The following is a 23297-nucleotide window of genomic DNA, read 5'->3' as shown; positions in this document are numbered from 1 at the left end:
TCTCAGATCTGGAAAAAATAATGCTGAAATTCATATGGAGACACAGAAGACCTCGAATAGCCAAAGCAATCTTGTACAACAAAAACAAAGCCGGAGGCATCACAATCCCAGATTTCAGGGCATACTACAGGGCAGTTGTCATCAAAACAGCATGGTACTGGTACAGAAACAGATGGATAGACCAATGGAACAGAATAGAAACACCAGAAATCAATCCAAACATCTACAGCCAACTTATATTTGATCAAAGATCCAAAACCAATATCTGGAATAAGGAAAGCCTATTCAATAAATGGTGCTGGGAAAATTGGATTTCCATGTGCAGAAGCTTGAAGCAAGACCCATACCTTTCAACTCACACAAAAATTCACTCAACGTGGATTAAAGACTTAAATCTACGACCCGGAACCATCAAATTATTAGAGAGCATTGGAGAAACCCTGCAAGATATAGGTACAGGCAAAGACTTCTTGGAAAAGACCCTAGGAGCACAGGCAGTCAAAACCAAAATTAACATTTGGGATTGCATCAAATTGAGAAGTTTCTGTACTTCAAAAGAAACAGTCAGGAAAGTGAAGAGGCAACCGACAGAATGGGAAAAAATATTTGCAAACTACGCAACAGATAAAGGGTTGATAACCAGAATCTACAAAGAAATCAAGAAAATCCACAACAACAGAACAAACAACCCACTTAAGAGATGGGCCAAAGACCTCAACAGACATCTTTCCAAAGAGGAAATCCAAATGGCCAACAGACACATGAAAAAATGGTCAAGATCACTAGCAATCAGAGAAATGCAAATCAAAACCACAATGAGGTTTCACCTCACCCCGGTGAGAATGGCTCACATACAGAAATCTACCAACAAAAGATGCTGGAGAGGATGTGGGGAAAAAGGGACACTAACCCACTGTTGGTGGGAATGCAAACTGGTTAGGCCACTATGGAAGTCAGTCTGGAGATTCCTCAGAAACCTGAACATAACCCTACCATACAACCCAGCCATCCCACTCCTTGGAATTTACCCAAAGGAAATTACTTTGGCAACTAAAAAAGCCATCTGCACATTAATGTTTATTGCAGCCCAATTCACAATAGCTAAGACCTGGAACCAACCCAAATGCCCATCAACAGTAAACTGGATAAAGAAATGATGGGACATGTACTCCATAGAATACTATACAGCAGTAAGGAACAATGAAACCCAGGCATTTGCAACAAGATGGAGGGATCTGGAAAGCATCATGCTGAGTGAATTAAGCCAGTCCCAAGGAGAAAAATATCATTTGTTTTCCCTGATCGATGACAACTGAGCACCAAAGGGGAAACCTGTTGAAGTGAAATGGACACTATAAGAAACAATGACCTGATCAGCTCTTGTCCTGACTCTAGATGTACAATGTAATACTTTATCCTTTTTAGTATTTGTTGTTGTTGTTGTTCTAGTACTAGTGGTTGAACTCTGTAATTAACACACAATTATTCCTAGGTGTTTAAATTTTAACTGAAAAGTGATCCCTGTTAAATTTCAGAGTGGGAAAAGAGAGGGAGGAGATGCACAGTTTGGGACATGCACAATCAGTCTTGCCTCAAATGATGGAGTTAGTAATGTGCCAGGAGATTCCAATACAATCCCATCAAGGTGGCATGTACCAATGCCATCTCACTAGTCCAAGTGATCAATTTCAGTTCACATTCGATGGCTTGGATAGGTCTAAGAAACAAAGGGATCACACAAACAAGACTACTGTCTGCTAATACTAACTGATAGAATCAAAAAGGGAGAGAAAGATCCAGCATGGGAAATGGGATACACAGCAGACTCATAGAATGGCAGATGTCCTAAACAACACTCTGGCCTCAGAATCAGTCGTTAAGGCTTTCGGATCTGGCTGAAGAGCCCATGAGAGCATTGTAGGCATGGAAAGCCAAGATACCATGGAAAAGAAAAAAAGAAGAAGACCTAAATGAAAGATCTCTGCAAGTGAGATCCCAGTGGAAAGAACGGGGCCATCAAAGAAGGAGGTACCTTTCTCTGAAGGGAGGAGAGAACTTCCACTTTGACTGTGACCCTTTCGGAATAAGATCAAAGTCAGCGAACTCTAAAGGCTTCCATATCCCTGGCAACTCATGACTAGAGCCTAGGGAGATTACTGACGCCATGAACAAGAGTGTCAAATTGTTAAGTCAGCAACAGGAGTCACTGTGTACTTACACCCCATGTGGGATCTGTCCCTAATGTGTTGTCTAATGTGAAGTGATGCTATAACTAGTACTGAAACAGTATTTTTATACTTTGTGTTTCTGTGTGGGTACAAACTGATGAGGTCTTCACTAATTATATACTGAATTGATCTTCTGTATATAAAGAGAATTGGAAATGAAAAAAACAACCTGGTGTTAAATTTGAAAGGGCATAGAAAATTAATTAATTTTTTTAAAAATAATATTATGTAGGATCTCTGTCTTTAATGTGCTGTACGTTGTTATTTAATGCTATAATTAGTACTCCAATGGTAGTTTTTCACTTTGTGTTGCTATATGGGCAAACTGTTGAAATCTTTACCTAATATGTACTAAACTGATCTTCTGTATATAAAGAGAATTGAAAATGAATCTTTATGTGAATGGAAGGGGAAAGGGAGCGGGAGGGGGGAGGGTTGTGGGTAGGAATGAAGTTATGGGAGGGGGAAGCCATTGTAACCCATAAGCTGTACTTTGGAAATTTATATTCATTAAATAAAAGTTAAAAAAGAACTCCTAATTAAATATTCCAAATAATGAATTTTTAAATATTTTCCAGAGAGAAATGGTAAAAGTTATAATATGTAATGGGAGTATATAGTGATGTTCCCCTAACCAAGTAGATAGCATAATTTAAGATATATGTATGTATATATATGAAGACTCACAAATATTGAAAAGCTGTAATAGTCTGTAAGACTCATTTTAGTTTCAATCTTACTTAATCTTTCAACAAACCTTCAAGGTACATATTATCTGCATTTGATAGGTAAAATTAAACTGTCTCATTTATTCCTGAGCTTACCTTCTTTATGTGAAATTCGAATTTCAGTCTTTCCGTTATCAAAAATCGAAGTATTCACCTTATAACAAGATATCTGTGAAGAGGATAGAAATGCAATATTATACATCCAAAGTGATGAATAATGTAATAAATTTACATGAGGCAGTATGTAAAACGGAAAACCAGATATATCTTGAACCAGCAACTTAGAACCAAGTGTGATGTTAAAAAATGTGTATCTCTGTAAATGATAAGGTCTGGTAGGGTTTTAAATTCTAAAATTACATAAGATTTTTAAGATTAAATTTCACAAATTAAAATAATGTTTGGAGTAGGAAAACTATAGAAATTGATGCATTAAGCATATTGTAACTATTCATAAAATAGAAGCAGGTATTTAAGTAAGATAAGAATGGAAAAAATGGAAAAGCTAGAAAATGTGTGAGAGTTTGCTATAAGAGACTGACTTCGTTGATTTTATTAAATGTAGACCCTCTAGGAAAGAGATGAGTCACTGACAATGGTGACATTCAAGCCTACAAGACTGAATAGGAGGTAGAATTTTTGTGAAGAAGTTTAATAGGAGGAAAAGCACTTTTTAGAACAGAAGTTAGGAGAACTATAGACAATATGAAGCAAAATTCCAAGAAAGGTGGTTGGTGTTGTGAAGCAGCAGATAAGCCCATTGCCTGTGACACTAGCATCCCACAGGTGCCAATTCCCATCCTGGTTGCTCTGCTTTCCATTGTGGTTCCCTGATAATGTGCCTTGGAACGCAGTAGAAGATGGCCCAATTACTTGCCACCCACTTGGCAGATCCAGATGGAGTTCCATCTGCTGGCTTTTGCCTCTCCCTGTCCTGGTTGTTGCAGCCATTTGGCGAGTGAACCAGTAGATGGAAGATGCCCTTCCTCCCTCCCTCTCCCCATCCCTTCTAGTTTGCTTTTCAAACAAATAAACATTAAAAAATGTTCAAGGAAAATGTACTAATTGTATCCATAAAGGAAAATACTTTAATTTCAAAAAGAGAAAATAGGTTTTTATTAAAGAGATTTTGACTTATACAAGACTTATATGAATAAATTGCTTACAATTCTTTTTATTTCTTTTTTATGGGGGAGACATTAAGGACACCCTATAACCTAACATGATATTAATATATTTTAGGAATAGAGTTTTGTGCATAGAACACTTTTATTTTGCAAGTCTTAACTCTGGGAAATGAAAAGTTACACAGCAGTAGTTTCTGTACACACTTAGAAGCTTAAGAGTTTGTAATTCTCTTTCCTCAGAATTCATCAGGTGACTTCATAGTACTTATGAGGAACACCTGTAATTTTCAGATTTTAACATCTTTACACATATTCATATTTATGTAAATATGTTGTAAATAGATGAGACAGTCAGGACTATAGTTAAGAAAACAGAGATGGTAGAGCTCCTGTGTGTGGGCTGGTTCTCTGAAAAATTGCTGTGCATGCTTCTCAGAAACTAGACAGATGCTAGCAAGGGCGCAAGCTGGCAAACTGCAAAATGCCACTAGCTGCAGAAGGCACCTGGCTCAATGCCAGGGACCCCTCTGTGGGAAAGGCAAGTTGCCTGGCAATAGCTAACTGGTCTGATAATTGGCGGTTATCTTACTTTCAAGATTGACATCTTAGGGGCCAATGTGGCACAGTAGGTTAATCCTGCTCCTGTAGTACCAGCATCCCATATGGGCTCTGGTTGGAGTCCAGGCTGTTCTACTTCCAATCCAGCTCTCTGTTGTGGCCTGGGAAAGCAGTTGAAGATGGCCCAAGTCCTTGGGCCCCTGCACTTGCATGGGAGACACAGAGGAAGTTCCTGGCTCCTGGCTTGGGATCGGCGCAGCTCCAGCTGTTGGGGTCATTCAGGGAGTGAACCAATGGACAGAAGACCTTTATCTCTGTCTCTCCCTTTCACTTTCTGTGACTCTACCTCTTAAATAAATGAATAAAAAACTTAAAAAAATTAAAAAAGGACTGACATCTTAGCCAATAGAAAGAAGATCCCATTTATTGGAACAAAACTATGCCCCAAAGCAAGCCAGATGGTTTTGTGCCCTAGGAGCCCCTTTTGTGCCTTTTCCTTACCAATAAAACCACTTATGTTCCAGTGTTTCTGATCCACGTGCTTCAGTCTTCCTAGGCATGGGACAAGAACCTAACTGGGTACTGACACTGGAATTCCTGTGCCATTTCCTGTGTGAGGATTGTGAGCAGAAGTGAAGGGCTAAATGTGCAGTAGGGAAGACTGAAGTGCTTGGAATCAAAACTGCTATAACATTTTCTTCCAAAATTTCTTCTCTTGCTATTACCCCATATATCCCCATGAAGCAACTACTGCACCTTGGGGATCTCACTTTCTCTACTGTGGGGAAAGCACCATCTCAGATTGCAAGTTCTTAACTATAGCAAATCCTTGAGTTGTCTCTGTTTAGATTCCATAGAAAGCATTCTGAAAGAGATAATACCAACTAATTAATGAATCTAATGGTGACAAGTGACTTATAGGTAAAAGAGCACATCTGATAGGTCACATTAATGAGGCTATTAATAAATAATTTTTATTTCTTCTATGTTTACTTAAATGCCTCTGTTACTATATATTTACGTGTGCTGTTATTAATAAATTAGTAAATTAGTGCAACTAATTACAAGTAACACATTCCATCTGTACAAGTGCAATTCTTAGAATGAATATTATATAAGTACAATATTATCATAAGGATTATATTTTTAAACTAATTGACACAGAGATTTTGGTAATTTCCTTTTTGATTTGTGGGAAATATATAAAAAGTGTTACTAAATTTTTAAGTAAATGATATTATATAAAGTTCTTTCACAAACATCTCACTTGAAATAAAGATTTAGTGGATGTCAGAGAAAAGTTCCTCATACAAATATGTATGAAAAATGTTGACATAAAATCTATTGTCTAAGAAGCTGTCTTGAACATATTAGCTATGGCTATGAATTTACTATGAATTTAACATGTTTCTGCTAAATAATTCATTGTTATTAATGAAATATCTGGTGAAATGATTTGAAAATAGAGCATATTAATGATGCTTTTTAGCAAATAATTTGCTCAAATATATATTTAAATCCAATGAGCTAGCCTAAATGAATTATCATTATCACACACAGTACTTCTTGTGATTTTATTTTTCAATTATGCTAATCCACAATGTACATATTGATATGAATGATTTAGACTTTTATACCATCCATTAGGGTTTCCATAAACTGTGAATGTTAATTTTGAAGTATTAACACTGCTTTTCCCTAGTCCTTCTGGCTATCATATTATGTAAACAGCTTGAATTATTAAATTATACCTTACTATGCCTAACCTGAAAGTTAGAATAGAAAATTCATCTTTTAATACTATAATGGAATCATGAATAAAATCAAGTTTAGATCATTGCACAAGTTGATCTAAGTAGGCAGAGAGATATACTAGACCAAATGAGGAAACTGAAATATCCAGTGATCCCAGTACATCTCTCCATTGTCCCCAACTTTTTCATTCACTTAAGCCAAATAAGTGGTTACTTTCCCTGCTTCAATGATCACTTATTTATTTATTTTTATTTTTATTTTTTGACAGGCAGAGTGGACAGTGAGAGAGACAGAGAGAAAGGTCTTCCTTTTGCTGTTGGTTCACCCTCCAATGGCCTCCGCGGTAGGTGCGCTGTGGCCGGCGCATCGCGCCGATCCGATGGCAGGAAACAGGTGCTTCTCCTGGTCTCCCATGGGGTGCAGGGCCCAAGCACTTGGGCCATCCTCCACTGCACTCCCTGGCCACAGCAGAGAGCTGGCCTGGAAGAGGGGCAACCGGGACAGGATCGGTGCCCCGACTGGGACTAGAACCCGCTGTGCCGGTGCCGCAAGGCGGAGGATTAGCCTAGTGAGCTGTGGCGCCGGCCACCACTTATTTATTTTTTTAACATTTATTTATTTATCTGAAAGAGTTACACAGAGAGAGAATGAGAGGCAGCGAGAGAAAGAGAGAGAGACAGAGAGAGAGAGAGAGAGGCGCTCCATCTGCTGGTTTATTTCCCAATTGGCTGCAACAGTCAGAGTTGTATCAATCCAAAGCCAGGAGCCAGGAGCTTCTTTCGGGTCTCCCACGTGCATGCAGTGGCGCAAGGATGTGGGCCACCTTCTACTACTTTACTAAGCCACAGAAGAGAGCTGGATCAGAAGTGGAGCAGCTTGGTCTGGAATGCTGGCACTTCAGGCCAGGGCGTTAACCTGTTGTGCCACAGTGCCGGCCCCATTCCCATGTTTTTCTTTAATGTCTTTCCTTTTTGTTCTGATATTCAATCCAGAATACTATGTATCTTTCAGTCTCCTCCATCTGTATTTCATTTTTATTCACAACCCTGACACTTTTGAGGGAATACTGGTCAGGTAATTAGCAGAATGCACCTTGGTTATGGTTTGTTTTATGTATTCTCATTATTAACTTCAGAATTTAGGTTTTTTAGAGGTTTTTGTAGGCAAAGTTCTCTTATCTGATCATAGGAGGGAAGGTACGATCTCTGCCTAGCATCACTGATGATGCTGATTTTAATCACTTGTTGAAGACAGTGTATGTACTTCATAAAGCTTAAACTTTCAAGCTTATCTTTCCATACTCTATTCTTTATAAAACATCCACTGGGTCTAGCCTATGCTTAAGAAACAACAGTAGATATTGTTCTTCCATCTTGTTCGGGGAGTATTAATACAGCCACAGTGAATAATACTTTCTCCTCCTCCATATCTTTATTTTTAATCATTTATTTATATCAATATATTGATTATTTATTTTGTGCATTGGCTTATATTCCAATGCTATTGTATTTATCTTGCTGCTCAAATTTTTCCAACTTGCTATTTTCCAATTGACTTAGTTATTGTGTTCCTTGCGCATGTCTGCATTTTTTCTGTAATCCATTTGGTTTTGGAAATCTAAATTTCTGGTACTACTGCTCCTATTCTAGGATTATCTGGTATATTCTTTTATCATACTAAAAAATCATATATTCTTCCAAATATCCTTTTGGAAATCTAAATTTCTGGTACTACTGCTCCTATTCTAGGATTATCTGGTATATTCTTTTATCATACTAAAAAATCATATATTCTTCCAAATATCCTTTCATTGAAGAATAATATTATAAACTAAAAGGTAAATACTATATATGAATATTGCTACTGGGGTATCATTGCATCTGGGTCTTTCAGTAGAATTAAGTAAATAAAACATACATACAGACATACACACAGATAACATATACACATATATCTAAGTGTTTATGTAACTGTCCATCTCTGTGTACATGTGTATGTGTGTTTGTTCTCAAGTATGCGTAAACTATCTTATCTGTAACACAACAACACAATAATACATGGTTCATTCTAGTCTTTCTCTTGCTTGTCTGTAATTTCCATTACCAACAGTGAGAAATGTTAGATCCCATGATCTAACATCTTTTAACATTTTTGTCCAACACTAGGGAACATGTAGATCTATGCCATAAATCATTGTACCCCCATGAGAAACAAAATGTTAGCGCAGAGTTATTTTTGTCTTTAGCCTCCAATGAAATACACATTTCTAAAGTTATTTAGGACAGCATTTTTCTAAAGATTTATTTATTTGAAAGTTAGAGTTACACAGAGATAATGACAGGCAAAGAGAGAGAGAGAGAGAGAGAGAGAGAGAGAGAGAGAGAGATTCCATCCTTTGGTTCACTCCCCAATTGACCACAATGGCTGGAGCTGATCCAAAGCCAGGAGCCAGGAGCTTCTTCTGGGTCTCCAATGTGGGTACAGGGACCCAAGGACATGAACCATCTTCCACTGCTTTCTCAGGACATAGCAGAGAGCTGGATCAGAAGTGGAGCAGCTAGGACTTGAACCGGCAACCGTGGCTTTACTGGCTATGCCACAGCACCAGCCCCTAGGACAGCATTTTTTTTTACTCCACTCTTTTCAATGTAGTTATGTTATAATTAATATATTCATATATATATATTCATATATAATATATTTAATATATTCATAGATTCATTTTTCAGAGTCTGGGTTCCACCCTAGGGTCTTCAGTATATTCATTGATTTTTTCTTTGCTTGTTTGCAGGCATTAATTTTTTATTGTTATGGACATTTCTTTGTATTACTAAAATGCAAAGTCGTGCAGCATGGGTACAGCTGGTATAGAATAATTCTATCATCCCAAAAGTTCTTCTGTGTGTATTCTTTGCCATCAACCAACCGCCTTTCCACCAACCCCTCATAACCAGATTCTTTTCCATTTGTATAGTTTTGTTTTCTCCAGTAATATTGTGAATGGATTCATACAAAAGTCATTCTTTAGATGACTATTCACGTTTTCTAGGAAGTTCATTTGAGAAACATCCATATTGTCAGAGATAGAAGGAGCCCATTTTTTCCCATTAAAATAAAATATTCCATTGTGTGGATATACCCCAGCTTATCTTTCTCCTGTTGAAGGACATAGGTTGCTTCCAGTTAAGTATTTATCCATAACCTATTACAAAATATCACGCAGATATACAGTAAACATAAATTTTGAATTCATTGTTACAGTAAGTCTATACTAAACTTTCTAAGAAAGGTCTTGATTGCCTTTCAAACTGGTTGAGTCATTTTGCATTCCAATTGCAAGGGAAAAAAGTGGGTATTCTCCCTGGTTTGTATTATTTATAGCACTTACTATTGTCCGTATTTTTCTTTAGCCAATACAAAATGTAGCATTTATTCTCGCTCTTCTTATTTAGGCACTTTAATATATACACAGATTTTGTCCCTTGGGCTGCAAAATCTAAAACACTGGCTGTCCAAAAAGATCATAGGAAAAAAGTGTTTACCGTTGGTCTTTCATCTGGATTTTGTTAGGTCATTGAAGTTTCTTTCAGTAAACTAATCTGTATATCAATTACTATAAACCTCTATTAATGTGAAAATTAAAGTTTTTTATATGAATAAGCAATGTTTTCCAATTTTTCTTAAGAATTTGATTTTTCACAAAAATATCTATCACTTAATGTGCATAATTGGTCTTTTATTCCTTTATTTAAAGCTTTATTTATTTATTTAAAGCATTACACAGAGAGAGGAGAGGCAGAGAGAAAGAGAGAGAGAGGTCTTCCATCAAACAGTTCACTCGCCAATTGGCTGCAACGGCTGGTGCTGCGCCAATCTGAAGCTAGGAGCTTCTTCCAGGTCTCCCACGTGGGTGCAGAGGCCCAAGTACTTGGGCCACCTTCTACTGCTTCCCCAGGCCATATCAGAGAGCTGGATTGGAAGTGGAGCAGCCAGGTCTTGAACCGGCACCCATATGGGATGCCAGCACTGCAGGCGGTGGCTTTACCCACTATGCTACAGAGCCGGTCCCCAAAAGTTCTTTTCTATACACAGTTTTGTTCCAGTTTTCTTGATCAGTAAGTTAAAGACAAGATATACACTCCCATGTTAATGCCCATGCCTAATTGGAGACAAATGAAGAGTCACCAACACAAACACAAATCTGCAGTCAATGTAAATACAAAACACATAGGAATTTGAGGGAAATTTTTGGATAGTTATTTAATTTTAATAATTTTGGAAACAGCATTTGAATTATTCATACCTAAATATATTTTTAAATGTACGTTTTATTATTTTAATTATACATATTTATATAGTACACTGTGATAATCAACCTACACTCAGTAGGTGAAGATTCTTTAACTTTTCCATTTTAGAAATTTAAAAATTTACTAAAAAGTTTTACATATGTATGGGGTAGAGTGTGATACTTCATTAAATGTATGCAATGTGTATTGATCAAATCAGCACAATTAAAATATCCATCTTCTTGTCATCACATTATTTATTTATTTATTGAATGCATTTTTACATAGATACAACTTTAAGAATATAGTGGTTCTTTCCCCCATGTCCCCACCCCGCTCCTATCCTGCCTCCCATTTCCTCACCCATCTTCTTCTTCATTATGGATCATTTTTAGTATGACTTTATATATAGAGGATCATCTCTATGCTAATCATATATTTCAACAATTTGCCCACATGCCCACACACAAAATATAGCATGCAGTTTGGGGAGAGAATTTGCAGGGATTCTCATATTGCAATTCAATAGGGACAGAGCTACTACCTGGGGAGCAAGTGCACAATGACTACTGTTGTTCTTTTAACAATTAACACTCTTTTTTTATGACATCAGTATCATACAAGGCTCTTGTCGTGAGCTGCCAGGGCTATGGAGGCCTTTTGTGACTATAGACTCTGTTGGTATTTGGACACAGTCATAAGCAAAGAGGATGTTCTCCTCTCCCTTCGGAGAAGAGTGTCTCCTTTTGATGACCCTTCCTTTCCTCTGAAGTCTCGTAGAGCTCCTCCTTGTAGTTTTTTTTTTTCCACAGTCTTGTCTTTCCATGCCTGAGATGCTCTTGCAGGCCATTCAGCCCGACCAAGAAGCCTTATGGGTTGACTCTGAGGTCAGAGTGTTATTTACTGTGAAAGTCATTCTAGGAGTCTGCTGTGTGGAGTGCTTCCCATGTTGATCCTTCCTTCCTTTTTTAATTCTATTATTTTTACCGGGGATTTGATGTTATTTATGACGTCTCTTTTAAACTTAGACTGGTGTATCTATTGCCTTTAACATTTAAGTTGATCATTGTAACAGTGAAGATGGTGTTTATACCCCTGATTTTTATGGGTTTGGAGCCCCATTGTCATTACGTTATGATTAGAGCCTTTGAGTTCTGCTTTTATTTGCTCAGAAAATATATTATAATTATTGTGTAGTATAGTCATCCCAATGTCTTGTGCATCACTAGAAACTTATATGAAAAACAGTGTGTAGTTTCCTTAAAAAACTAAAGATAGGCCTGCCACATGATTCAGCAATAACACTACAAGGTGTAAACCCAAAAGAAAATTAACCATTATATTAACGTGCATTTCCATATTTATTAGCTAAAGTTTCCAGCATCAGATGAATGGATAAAGAAACTATGGTGTATATAAATACAAAGGAATACTATTCAACCATAGAAGGAATGAAATCTTGTGATCTACGGCAAATAGATAGAAATTGACAAAATTACATTAATTGAAATAAGCCATTCACAAAAATTAAAATATACTACATGTTCTCCCTTATATATGAAAAATTTAAAAAACTGACCTGAATGTAAGAGTCATTACCAGAGACTGGGAAGTGTAGTGGGGAGGGAAGTTAGAGGGAAGTTGCATAATGGGCATCAAATCATAATTATATAGAAGGAATAATTTCCCAATATTACATACCTAAATTGTAAAAGTCTTAAAAATTACACTGAGGTGCAAGTGATTCATGAATTGATATGATATTTACATTGAATTATCACTTATTCTTTGTTTCACTACAGAACACGACTTCCAGTTTAAAGTGATACATTACATAGTCCACTTATTTCAGATGAGATGATTTATAATAATATAGGTAACAAAACTATTATCCTCATAAAAATACATTTCTTTATTGGAAAAATATGTAAGTCGACTTTCATAATATGCTTAACCACGAATATTTAATTTCAAATCAAACTTTAATAAAAAAATGTAAACTAACATCTTTCACATAACAGCATTTATCACAAATTTTTCCAGTATATTTTCAAGTAATTCTATCAAACATTCATTCACTTCCAATCACTTTAGGGGCATAGTTTTCTATCTGCCTCAAATATTTGCCATTACTCGAAGCACCTATTTCAACTAATTATACTTGGCCTGTGATAAACAATATTTTACAACCCCTAAATCAGAGTGCCCAAGTTATTTCTATGTCCCTTTTTTTTGGACAGGCAGAGTTAGACAGTGAGAGAGAGAGACAGAGAGAAACGTCTTCCTTTTTTCTGTTGGTTCACCCCCAAAGTGGCTGCCACAGCCAGTGCATTGTGGCTGGTGCACTGCACCAATCCGAAGCCAGGGAGCCAGGTACTACTTCCTCCTGGTCTCCCATGCGGGTACAGGGCCCAAGGACCTGGGCTATCCTCCACTGCCTTCCTGGGCCACAGCAGAGAGCTGGACAGGAAGAGGAGCAACTGGGACAGAATCCGGTACCCCAACTGGGACTAGAACCCAGGGTGTCAGCACCACAAGGGGAGGATTAGCCTAATGAGCTGTGACACAGGCCTTCTATGTCCTTTTTATTACTTACTTTTGCTTGAAACGACTGGATCCAAAAGGACTCAAAGGGTAGTGACCTCAACAATAAATGACCTTCCACCCTTTAAAGGTTCCACCAACTATCAGCGTTACCCAACCAAGAACCAAGCCTCAGGCAATTTAATCTTTTGGAAGCAAACTTAAACACCATGAAATCCATGCCATTACTCAAGAATGAATAGAAGTGTTGCAGAAAAAGATTTATGATATTTTGGGGCCAGTATTGCAGTGCAGCAGGTTTGGCTGCCACCAGCAATGCGGGCTTTCCATATAGGTACTGGTTTGAGTTCCAGCTGCTTCACTTCTGCTCCCTGCTAATGTACTTGGGAAAGTAGCAAAAGATGGCCCAAGTGTTTGGGCCCCTATACCCATGAGGGAGACCTGATGGAGTTCCTGGATCCTGGCTTTGGCTTGGCCCTACCCCAGCCATTGTAGCTGTTTGGGAAGTGAATCAGCATAAATCTTTAAAATATTTATATTTTACTTTTAATTAAAATAGTGGTAAGAAAGCAAAAATTATCTGCCTAAGTGTGAAAAATAAGACATTTTTAAAAAATTGAGAATACTTCTCATAGGATTTATAAACTGCTCTTTTGCCAATATTGCACCAAATTCCACCATTGTTTTTAATTAAGAACATGCTACTTTGGATTCATTAGGATTCTGCTAGGAAATAAATTCACTGTTTATATTTGGTACTAATTTTACATGGCTGTCTTCTCCACAAGTGAATGCTATTAAGGCAAATGGTGTTTTCTTCATGGCTGTTACCAGGAATTCCATGATCTGTTAGAGCACTAGCTCAATAAATGCTGACAGCATGATAAATGGATGAGCAGATGACTGGTTGGTGAAGAGATACTCTATTATACTCTTTTTTTAAAAAGATTATTTATTTATTTATTTATTTTTAAACTTTTATTTAATGAATATAAGTTTCCAAAGTACAGCTTATGGATTACAATGGCTTCCCCCCGCATAACTTCCCTCCCACCCACAACCCTCCCCTTTCCCGCTCCCTCTCCCCTTCCATTTGCATCAAGATTCATTTTCAATTCTCTTTATATACAGAAGATCAGTTTAGTATGTATTAAGTAAAGATTTCAACAGTTTGCACCCACATAGCAACAAAAAGTGAAAAATACTGTTGGAGTACTAGTATAGCATTAAATAACAGTGTACAGCACATTAAGGACAGAGATCCTACATGATATTTTTTTAAAAATTGATTAATTTTCTATGCAATTTCCAATTTAACACCAGTTTTTTTTTCATTTCCAATTATCTTTATATACAGAAGATCGATTCTGTATATACTAAGTAAGGATTTCATCAGTTTGCACCCACACAGAAACACAAAGTGTAAAAATACTGTTTCAGTTCTAGTTATAGCATCACTTCACATTAGACAACACATTAAGGACAGATCCCACATGAGACGTAAACACACAGTGACTCCTGTTGTTGACTTAACAATTTGACACTCTAGTTTATGGCGTCTACTCATGAGTTTTTAGGCTCTACTCATGAGTTGTCACGGCTATGGAAGCCTTTAGGGTTTGCCGACTCCGATCTTATTTAGACAAGGTCCTAGTCAAAGTGGAAGTTCTATTATACTCTTAATACAATAATTATAGAGACTCACTCTCTCCCCATTAGTCTCTTTACTGCCCCTCTGACATCTTTGTTTCGGAGGGTATAGATTAGAGGGTTAAGACTTGGTGTCACAACAGTATAGAAGAGGGCAATGAACTTGCCTTGGTCTTGAGAATTTTCTGATGCTGGCTGGAGATATATACACATGACTGGAATGAAAAACAAGGAGACAACCATAATATGGGCACCACATGTCCCAAAGACTTTCTGAAGTCCAGTGGTGGATTGCATTCTCAATACAGCCTTGGCAATGGCACCATAGGAAGTAAAAATGAGAAGCAGAGGTATGAGAACAAAAATGGAGCTGGTTATCATGAGAGTCAGTTGATTAGCATGAGTATCAATGCAAGATATTTGCAGCAGTGCTGGGACTTCACAGAAAAAGTGATCCACCTGGCGATGTCCACACAGAGGTACCCAGAAGGTAAAGAGGGAATGAAGGGCTGAGTTGGTAAAACCACATACCCAAGAAGCGACAGCCAATGCATGGCAGAAACGAGGGTGCATGATGGCAGTGTAATGCAAAGGTCTACATACAGCTGCGTAACGGTCATAGGACATCACCACCAAAAGGACACACTCTGTGGCTCCCAATGCAAGGACAAAGTAAAGCTGAATCATGCAGCCAGTGTAAGAGATGGTCTTCTCTGGGCCCCAGAGGTTAACCAGCAACTGAGGGATGGAGCTGGTGGTGTAGCAGAGATCCAGAAAAGAGAGGTTTGAGAGGAAGAAGTACATAGGAGTGTGGAGATGAGAGTCCAGGTATGACAGGATGATGATGAACAGGTTGCCTATGAGTGTCATCAAGTAGAAAATCAAGATCACCACAAAGAGAACAACTTCTAGATGGGGCCAACTTGAAAAGCCCAGTAGAATAAAATAGCCTTGAGAACTATTGTTCATCTTTGCCATCGTCATTCTTTTCTTGCTTCCTGAGTAAAAAAGTGAAGAAATAATCTGAGACTCATAGGGACGCATGTACAAGAAAAAAATGCCCTTTAGAAGGATCTACTACTCTTCAATTCTAGGACAATTCAATTCAATTCAATTCTAGAACCTAAAATAAGTTAAACATAAGAATCCTCAAAAAAGAAAAGAATTTGAATTGGCATTTGGCTTAACCATGTTAAAGATCGGTTGAGATGGCTACAACCTGTGTCAAAATACCTCATTTTGAATCCCAGCTCTGTTTTCAATTCTTATTTTCTGTTGGTACATGCTTTTTGAGACAGCAGTTAATGGCTCAAAGAGATCAGTCTCTGTATTATATGTGAGAGATCTGGATTGAGTTTTTAGTTCCCAGCTTCTGCCTAACCCAGTCTTACCATTATAGACACTTGGGAAATTAACCAGCAGATGGGAGCTCTCTCTCTCTGTCTCTCTCTGTCTTTCCTCTTTCATCTCTCCCTCCCTCCATCTCTTCTTCCTTCTATCTCCCAAATAAATAAATATAAAAATATTTCGCTGTTATGAGTTGAGCTGCAATAAACATAGGGTACAGATAACTCTTTCATGTGTTGATTTCATTTCATTTGGGTATACTCTCTGGAGTGCAATGGCTGAGTTATATAGCAGATCTATTTTCATATTTCTGAGGATTCTTCATGCTGTCTTCCATTATGGTACACAATAGCTAAGATATAGAATCAACCCAGATGTGCATCAATTGATACCTGGATTAAAAAGTAGTGGTGTATATAAAGTACAGAATACTGTTCTATGATGGGAAGACACCATGTTCCTAAAGTAATTATGAAATGTATAAAGTTTGTACTCCTTAAATAAAAAGAGAATGAAATCCTGTGGTTTGCAACAAAGTAGATGCAACTGGTAACCACTATGCTTAGTGAAATAAGGCAGCCCCAAAATGACAAATATCATGTTTTCCCTGATTTATGGCAACTAATATACAGAGTACAATAAAATGTAATGTTTATGAGCAAAATTGACATTTTGAATTTTGACTCTTGTTTACAGTTCTTTTCTATACTCTTGAGGATCAGTTGAGGATCAGTGGTTTTTCTACTTACTACTTGTTGAATTCTTTATTTAGTGGAGGGTGAAGCTTGTGATTACAAAATGAACTGAAAGTAGGTCATGGTAAAATTTAAAAAAATAATAAAGGAAGGAGAAGAAAAGGTAGGAACATGGGTGGAGGAAGGGAGGATGGGAAGTATCATGCTCTTAAATCTGTGTATATGAAATACATGAAATTCATTCACCTTATTTAAATACTTTTTAAAATTTAACAATGTAATAATGAATAAATGAATAGTGAATAGGAAGTTATTTCATACACAAGAAACCTAATTAATAAAGAAGGAATGATAGAGTTCCAAACACATAAGAGTATGCAAATACTACTAGATTAAAAATTTGATGAAGAATGGGATATTTATACATCCTAAAATATCTCTTCCAAATTTGCTTGTCAATGAAACAGTGAAAAATACAAACATAGCAGAAAAAACAGTGGTTTTGGTTATGGACAAACCATAATCTAGTGACTAATGTTAATATCACCAATGTTTTGACAAACCAACATCATGATGTAATATTGTCATGAGGCTTCTGATGTTATTGTTCTGAAGAAAACATGATGTCATTTCAGGGCCATTCCTGGAGAACATGTGCAGTCTCATTTAACAATGAAAAAAAAAAACAAGAGAAAAACACAAATTGAGTTAAAATACATTACCAATACTAATAGAAAAATATATTCAATGAAAATAAAGGGTGACGACCTAGTCCAAATAAAAGGTGGCCATTAAGACACGGTACCTAATGTGTGATTTTGAACATGAAGCAAACAACTGGGACATTTTGGTATGGAATTAATTAGATAATAATATTGCATCTGTATTCAACTTGCTAATTTTGATAATTGGGCAGAGGTTATGTAAAATTTTATCTTTGGTTTTAGACAATGAGCACTGAAGTATTGAAGAGTAGAGGAACATCAGGACCACAACTTCCTTTCAAATCATCTAGAAAAAGATGATAGATAGATAGATGGATAGAAAGATGGATATAAAAATTGATGATAAAGCTTTTGAGGGAAAAATATCTGCTGATGCTCAATTCAATTAAAGGGTAGAGAGAGTTCTTTGAATGCTTTTTAAACTTTTCTATAAGATCAAAATTTACCATAGTAAAAAATATACAGAAAATAAACATAAAATGTTTTTCTGTTAATTCAGGTATTTGTCTTATAGAAAAAAAAAACTGTTGGCCTCTACTCATCTATCCTATGGTGACATCTGGGTAAACTATACAAAATTCTCAATCTGGCTGGGGAAGAAAATTTCCATGAAAAAGAAATAATTGTTAATGCTTAATATCAGTTGTCTTTCAGCATTTTCATATCCTTGTATGAAACACAACAATGGCAACCTTAAAAGTCTTATGTGTAGGTGAAAAGACAGAATGAAGAGTATCACATTCAGTACAGGTTTTAAAATGTTTACATTGGGTAAAATATATTCATCTTAACTTAAATGTTCTTAAATAAAGCATACCACATTTTCTTATCTTTGATGTGTTTCTTTGTATTGACAACTTATTTCTAAAATGAAAAATAAAACATAAATTATGATATCAACAAGAATACACAAATGTATGCACATCAGCTCATGAGTATTCATGATATGAACAAAACTGATCATCTGGGAGATGTTATATTAGCCTTTAAAGGGTGTGTAATGTAATTGAATTTGAAAACAGAAAATATTATTGAAAGGAAGATAAAAATTCAATGATGAATCAAAAAAGAAGGAAAACTGTATGTGAAATGTGGAGGAATCTGATTACAGTATTTAATGTTAAAAGTGTGTATGTCACAGGGCTGAGAAATCTGAACCGCAGAGCCTGAAGAAGTTTTCTATAAGAATTCTTTTTCTTGAGGGATATAACTGAGACAATACCTGAATTATGAGAGTAAGTTATGATTAATGTGCATTTTATTGCTCATTTGGAAAAATAATTCTGCATATTTAATGAAGCATTAACTTGCTTTTTTATCACTTAATATATTGTTCTTAGTGAATTTTTGTTTAAAAATAAAGTGCATATCACACATAAATGCATATGACTCTTCAGTGATTCTTTCCTGTAGAGTTTCAGTCTTTTATAGGAAACATTAATATTTATTTTTTATATACTCATTGTGATAAAACATATTGACTCCTGCTTAGGTGTCCTTTTTTCTTTTCTGAATATTTTGCTTCCTCTAATCTTGTCACATCTTTATCCTTGCCATTCTTACTCACATTTCTTATTAAGTTAAGGCACAAGAGGAAAGAAATTATAATAAGACATCTGTGGTAAGCACTTCTTGAGGAGGAGGGAATCTCATAATTACATTTGTTTGACAAATTACAACTCTTGTAAAAAATGTCAAGAGTGGCTAATCGGTTATGTTTCAGCAAGAAAGCTAGTAACATTCTTTGGCTCCAAGACTACAAGTCTGATTCTAGACTTTGCAACTCTGTACAGTGCTGCTAATTTATATAACTATTAACCAGTTGTTACACTAGTCTCAACTATTTGTATGATTTGGAAACCATACAGGATAGCAAGTCAATACATTTTCAAATAAGAACTTTTTAAAAAGCTACTCCTCATGTAGGATCTCTGTCCTTGATGTGTTTTACTATGTGAATTAACAGTATAACTAGTACTCAAACAGTACTTTATACTTTGTGTTTCTGTGTGGGTGCAAACTGTTGAAATCTTTACTTACTATATACTAAATTGATCTTCTGTATATAAAGATAATTGAAAATGAATCTTGATGTGAATGGGATGGGAAAGGGAGTGGCAGACGGGATGGTTGAGGGTGGGAGGGTGGTTATGTGGGGGAAAAAGCCGCTATAATCCAAAAGTTGTACTTTGGAAATTTACATTTATTAAATAAAAGTTTAAAAAGCTATGGTTAAATCAGAAATAGCAAAGGTCAAATAGAAAATTATGAAGATTATTTGACTTAAAATCATTGCCATTTGTGGAATGATGAATTTTCCCTAAGATTTTTAAAAAATTCCCTAGAATGGAGATAATGCATCATGAACATATGGAACCCAATATTGTACTTCCTCTGATGCAGATAAAATTTTCTTCTTCCTTCAACAGTCAACTCCATAAATTAGTACATTAACTAAAGCCAAGTGACAGCTAAAATATATATTTATCTATTATATGAACTGCACTTGAACAGTCTCATAGAGAGGGATTAGAAAGGAATCTAACGGCCGGCGCCGCGGCTCACTAGGCTAATCCTCCGCCTTGCGGCGCCAGCACACCGGGTTCTAGTCCCGGTCGGGGCACCGATCCTGTCCCGGTTGCCCCTCTTCCAGGCCAGCTCTCTGCTGTGGCCAGGGAGTGCAGTGGAGGATGGCCCAAGTGCTTGGGCCCTGCACCCCATGGGAGACCAGGAGAAGCACCTGGCTCCTGCCATCGGATCGGCGCGGTGCGCCGGCCGCAGCACGCCTACCGCGGCAGCCATTGGAGGGTGAACCAACGGCAAAGGAAGACCTTTCTCTCTGTCTCTCTCTCTCACTGTCCACTCTGCCTGTCAAAATAAATAAAAAAATAAATAAATAAAAAAGAAAGGAATCTAACAGAAGGAACCAAAAATACAAGATGCAAGTAGGCATTTATGATTATGGTTTAATGTCTTTGCTATGTAGATCTGGAAATCAGTCACTATAGAATGAAAAGTAGTCTATGTTACCCATCCCCATAACTAGACAACATGTTTTTATTAACATATTATTCCATTTGTACTCTTACCTAGTGCTTAAGCAGTACTTGAACAACTCCTTTCTCTTGTGTTCTGTCGGTGCCTGTCCACAATACTTTTGTGTTGTTTTCCCTAACTATGTCCTCATCATGTGTATACTGTGGTCTGTTCCTTGATTTCCTTGAAATTGTCAATGGAAATGGCTATTCACCCTATACATTCTACTCCACAGATTGAGGAAAGCAGAGTCTGAAAATAACCATTATTATCATGCTAGAAAGAGAAAACACTGAGTCTAATAAAAGAATTTGATTTTAGCCATAGAAAGGCACCCATTAGAGCACTCAGTGTAACTGGGAGTAGATCCCTATTTTAGAGGAAATAAGGTCTCTATGGAAATAAGAATACAGCTTATTTTCTTTGACTGGGGCCATTGGGAGCATAAATCCCAAAGTGTTAATTAATGTCCTTCAAGGAATTGTCTTGGTTAGAACAATTTCACAAGAATGCAGCATGATACTGCCTTGTTGCACCAAGGTGAAAACATATATATATATATATATATATATATATATATATATATTCATCATATATATTCATTCATATATATATATATTGATATATATATATATATATTCATCACTGAGAAAAGCAGGGAATTTAATGGATTGTCTTGAGTTACCTGAAATTCCTTCCTAGTAGAACATGAAACTGTGATAGTGACAAAAAACCACAATGAAATGAAGAACTCAATAGATCAAATGACAAACACATTAGACAGCCTTAAAAACAGAATGGGTGAAGCAGAAGAGAGAATATCAGAATTAGAAGACAGAGAACAGGAAAGGAAACAGTCAAATCAAAGAAAAGAAGAAGAAATCAGAAATCTAAAAAATACTGTCAGGAATCTACAGGATACTATTAAAAAACCCAACATTCGGGTTCTAGGAGTTCCTGAAGGCATGGAGAGGGAGAAAGGATTAGAAGGTCTTTTTAGTGAGATACTAGCAGAAAATTTCCCAGGTTTGGAGAAGGACAGAGACATCCTAGTACAGGAAGCTCATAGAACCCCTAATAAACATGATCAAAAGAGATCCTCACCACGACACATCGTAATCAAACTCACCACAGTGAAACACAAAGAAAAGATCCTAAAATGTGCAAGAGAGAAACACCAGATTACTCTCAGAGGATCACTCAGGTGGGAATACTAAATGGAGTTTGACTCATGGCTTCAGCCTAGCCAGCTCCAGCTGTTGTAGGCATTTGGGGAATGAACCAGTGGATGGATGATCTTTCTCTCTGTCTCTCCCTCTCTCTCTGTCACTCTGCTTTTAAATAAAGAAATAAGTAAGTAAATAAATAAATAAATCTTTAATGAAAATAAAATTACTAAATTATTGAAGTTTATTAGTGTAACATTTGCTAAAATGATCAGAAGGCAGAACATGCTAACTTGTTTGTTTTCCCAAACATTAATTATAGTTATAGACAATAATTTTTTGTCTGACTTTTTAATAATTCTACTCCAAAATGGCCATATTGTTTGGATAATGACAGATTTTTCTCTCCTTTGGCTTGTTTTCTTGTGACTACTACAGCTAAAATATCATTTCTGGCCAGTCTCCTTCAGGTTATCATTTTGTGACAATTTTAAAAGGGCAGATTATACTTTGCTATTTTTTTCTTTTTTAACTTTTATTAATATAATGATAACTGATTTCATGTATTTCATAGATACAATTCTAAGAAGATAACCATATTTCCCTTTCTTTCTTCCCCAGTTTCTCAATCTCCCTCTTTCCCTTTTTTTGTTTTTCTAATTTTTTAAAAAAACATTTCAATTCATTCTATAATGCACCACTTATATATGCACAATAATATTCAACAATCAAAAAGTAGAAAGACCCCCAATTCCCATTGCTATTGCTAACTCTAAAGGTGGAATAGAAATTCATCTTTTAATAGACTAATGAAATCATGAACAAAATCCAATATAGCTCAATGCACAAGCTGGTCTAAATAAGTAGTGAGACATATTTAGCTGAAGTACACAGCAGATCTCTTCATGACCACAAACTTTCACATTCAGTTAAACATAAAAGGTGCCCACTTCACCTGTATTGATAGCTACTTCTAAAATGTTATGTTCCTGATAGTCTCTTTGAGACAGTTACAGCTCTCTCTTCCTCTTAGCAGAGTCTCTATGTACTTTGTATGGAAATTCCTGTATTTATGAAGTGGGAGAAAAGAAGGGGCAGTGTTAACATAAATTTTTGGCATTTTACATTTTCCAGCATGTTGGTAGTAATAGTTAGCTGGTAGGTCATCTCTTTGCAAACATTTTGAAACAATTTTAGATTTACATAAAAGTTGCAAAAACGGTATGTAGACTTTCAATATACCACTTACCTAATTTAACTTTCAGTGTTACATTTTGAAATACTAAGAATACTAAGAAATTAAAATTATTATATTGCTATTAACTTTAGGTATTTTATTTGGATGAGGTTTTTCTTTGATGTCCTTTTTTATTTATTTGGAAGGTAGAGTTAGAGAGAGAGAGAGAGAGAGAAAGAGAGACAGAAATTGAGGTCTTCCATCTGCTATTT

At 36.3% G+C, this 23297-nt stretch overlaps 1 protein-coding gene across 2 annotated transcripts; it reads right to left on the bottom strand.

Moving 5' to 3' along the window:
• Positions 1-14930: 14930 nt before the first annotated feature.
• LOC133756787 (olfactory receptor 2J3) lies at positions 14931-22985 on the bottom strand. Of its 2 annotated transcripts, XM_062187378.1 has the most exons (2): positions 22974-22985; positions 14931-15848 (listed from the first exon to the last, which is right to left on the bottom strand). In XM_062187378.1, the coding sequence occupies exons 1-2, from the start codon at positions 22983-22985 to the stop codon at positions 14931-14933; spliced, it is 930 nt and encodes a 309-aa protein (XP_062043362.1). The 2 variants fall into 2 exon arrangements, with proteins under 2 accessions (XP_062043362.1, XP_062043361.1); XM_062187377.1 differs by lacking the exon at positions 22974-22985 and having other exon boundaries at positions 14931-15863.
• Positions 22986-23297: the final 312 nt, after the last annotated feature.

The sequence above is a fragment of the Lepus europaeus genome, chromosome 3 (genome assembly GCF_033115175.1).
Source record: "Lepus europaeus isolate LE1 chromosome 3, mLepTim1.pri, whole genome shotgun sequence".
NCBI classification, from domain to species: domain Eukaryota; kingdom Metazoa; phylum Chordata; class Mammalia; order Lagomorpha; family Leporidae; genus Lepus; species Lepus europaeus.
The sequence above is the reverse complement of the archived record's forward strand: the minus strand, read 5'-3'. Positions and strand labels throughout refer to the sequence as shown.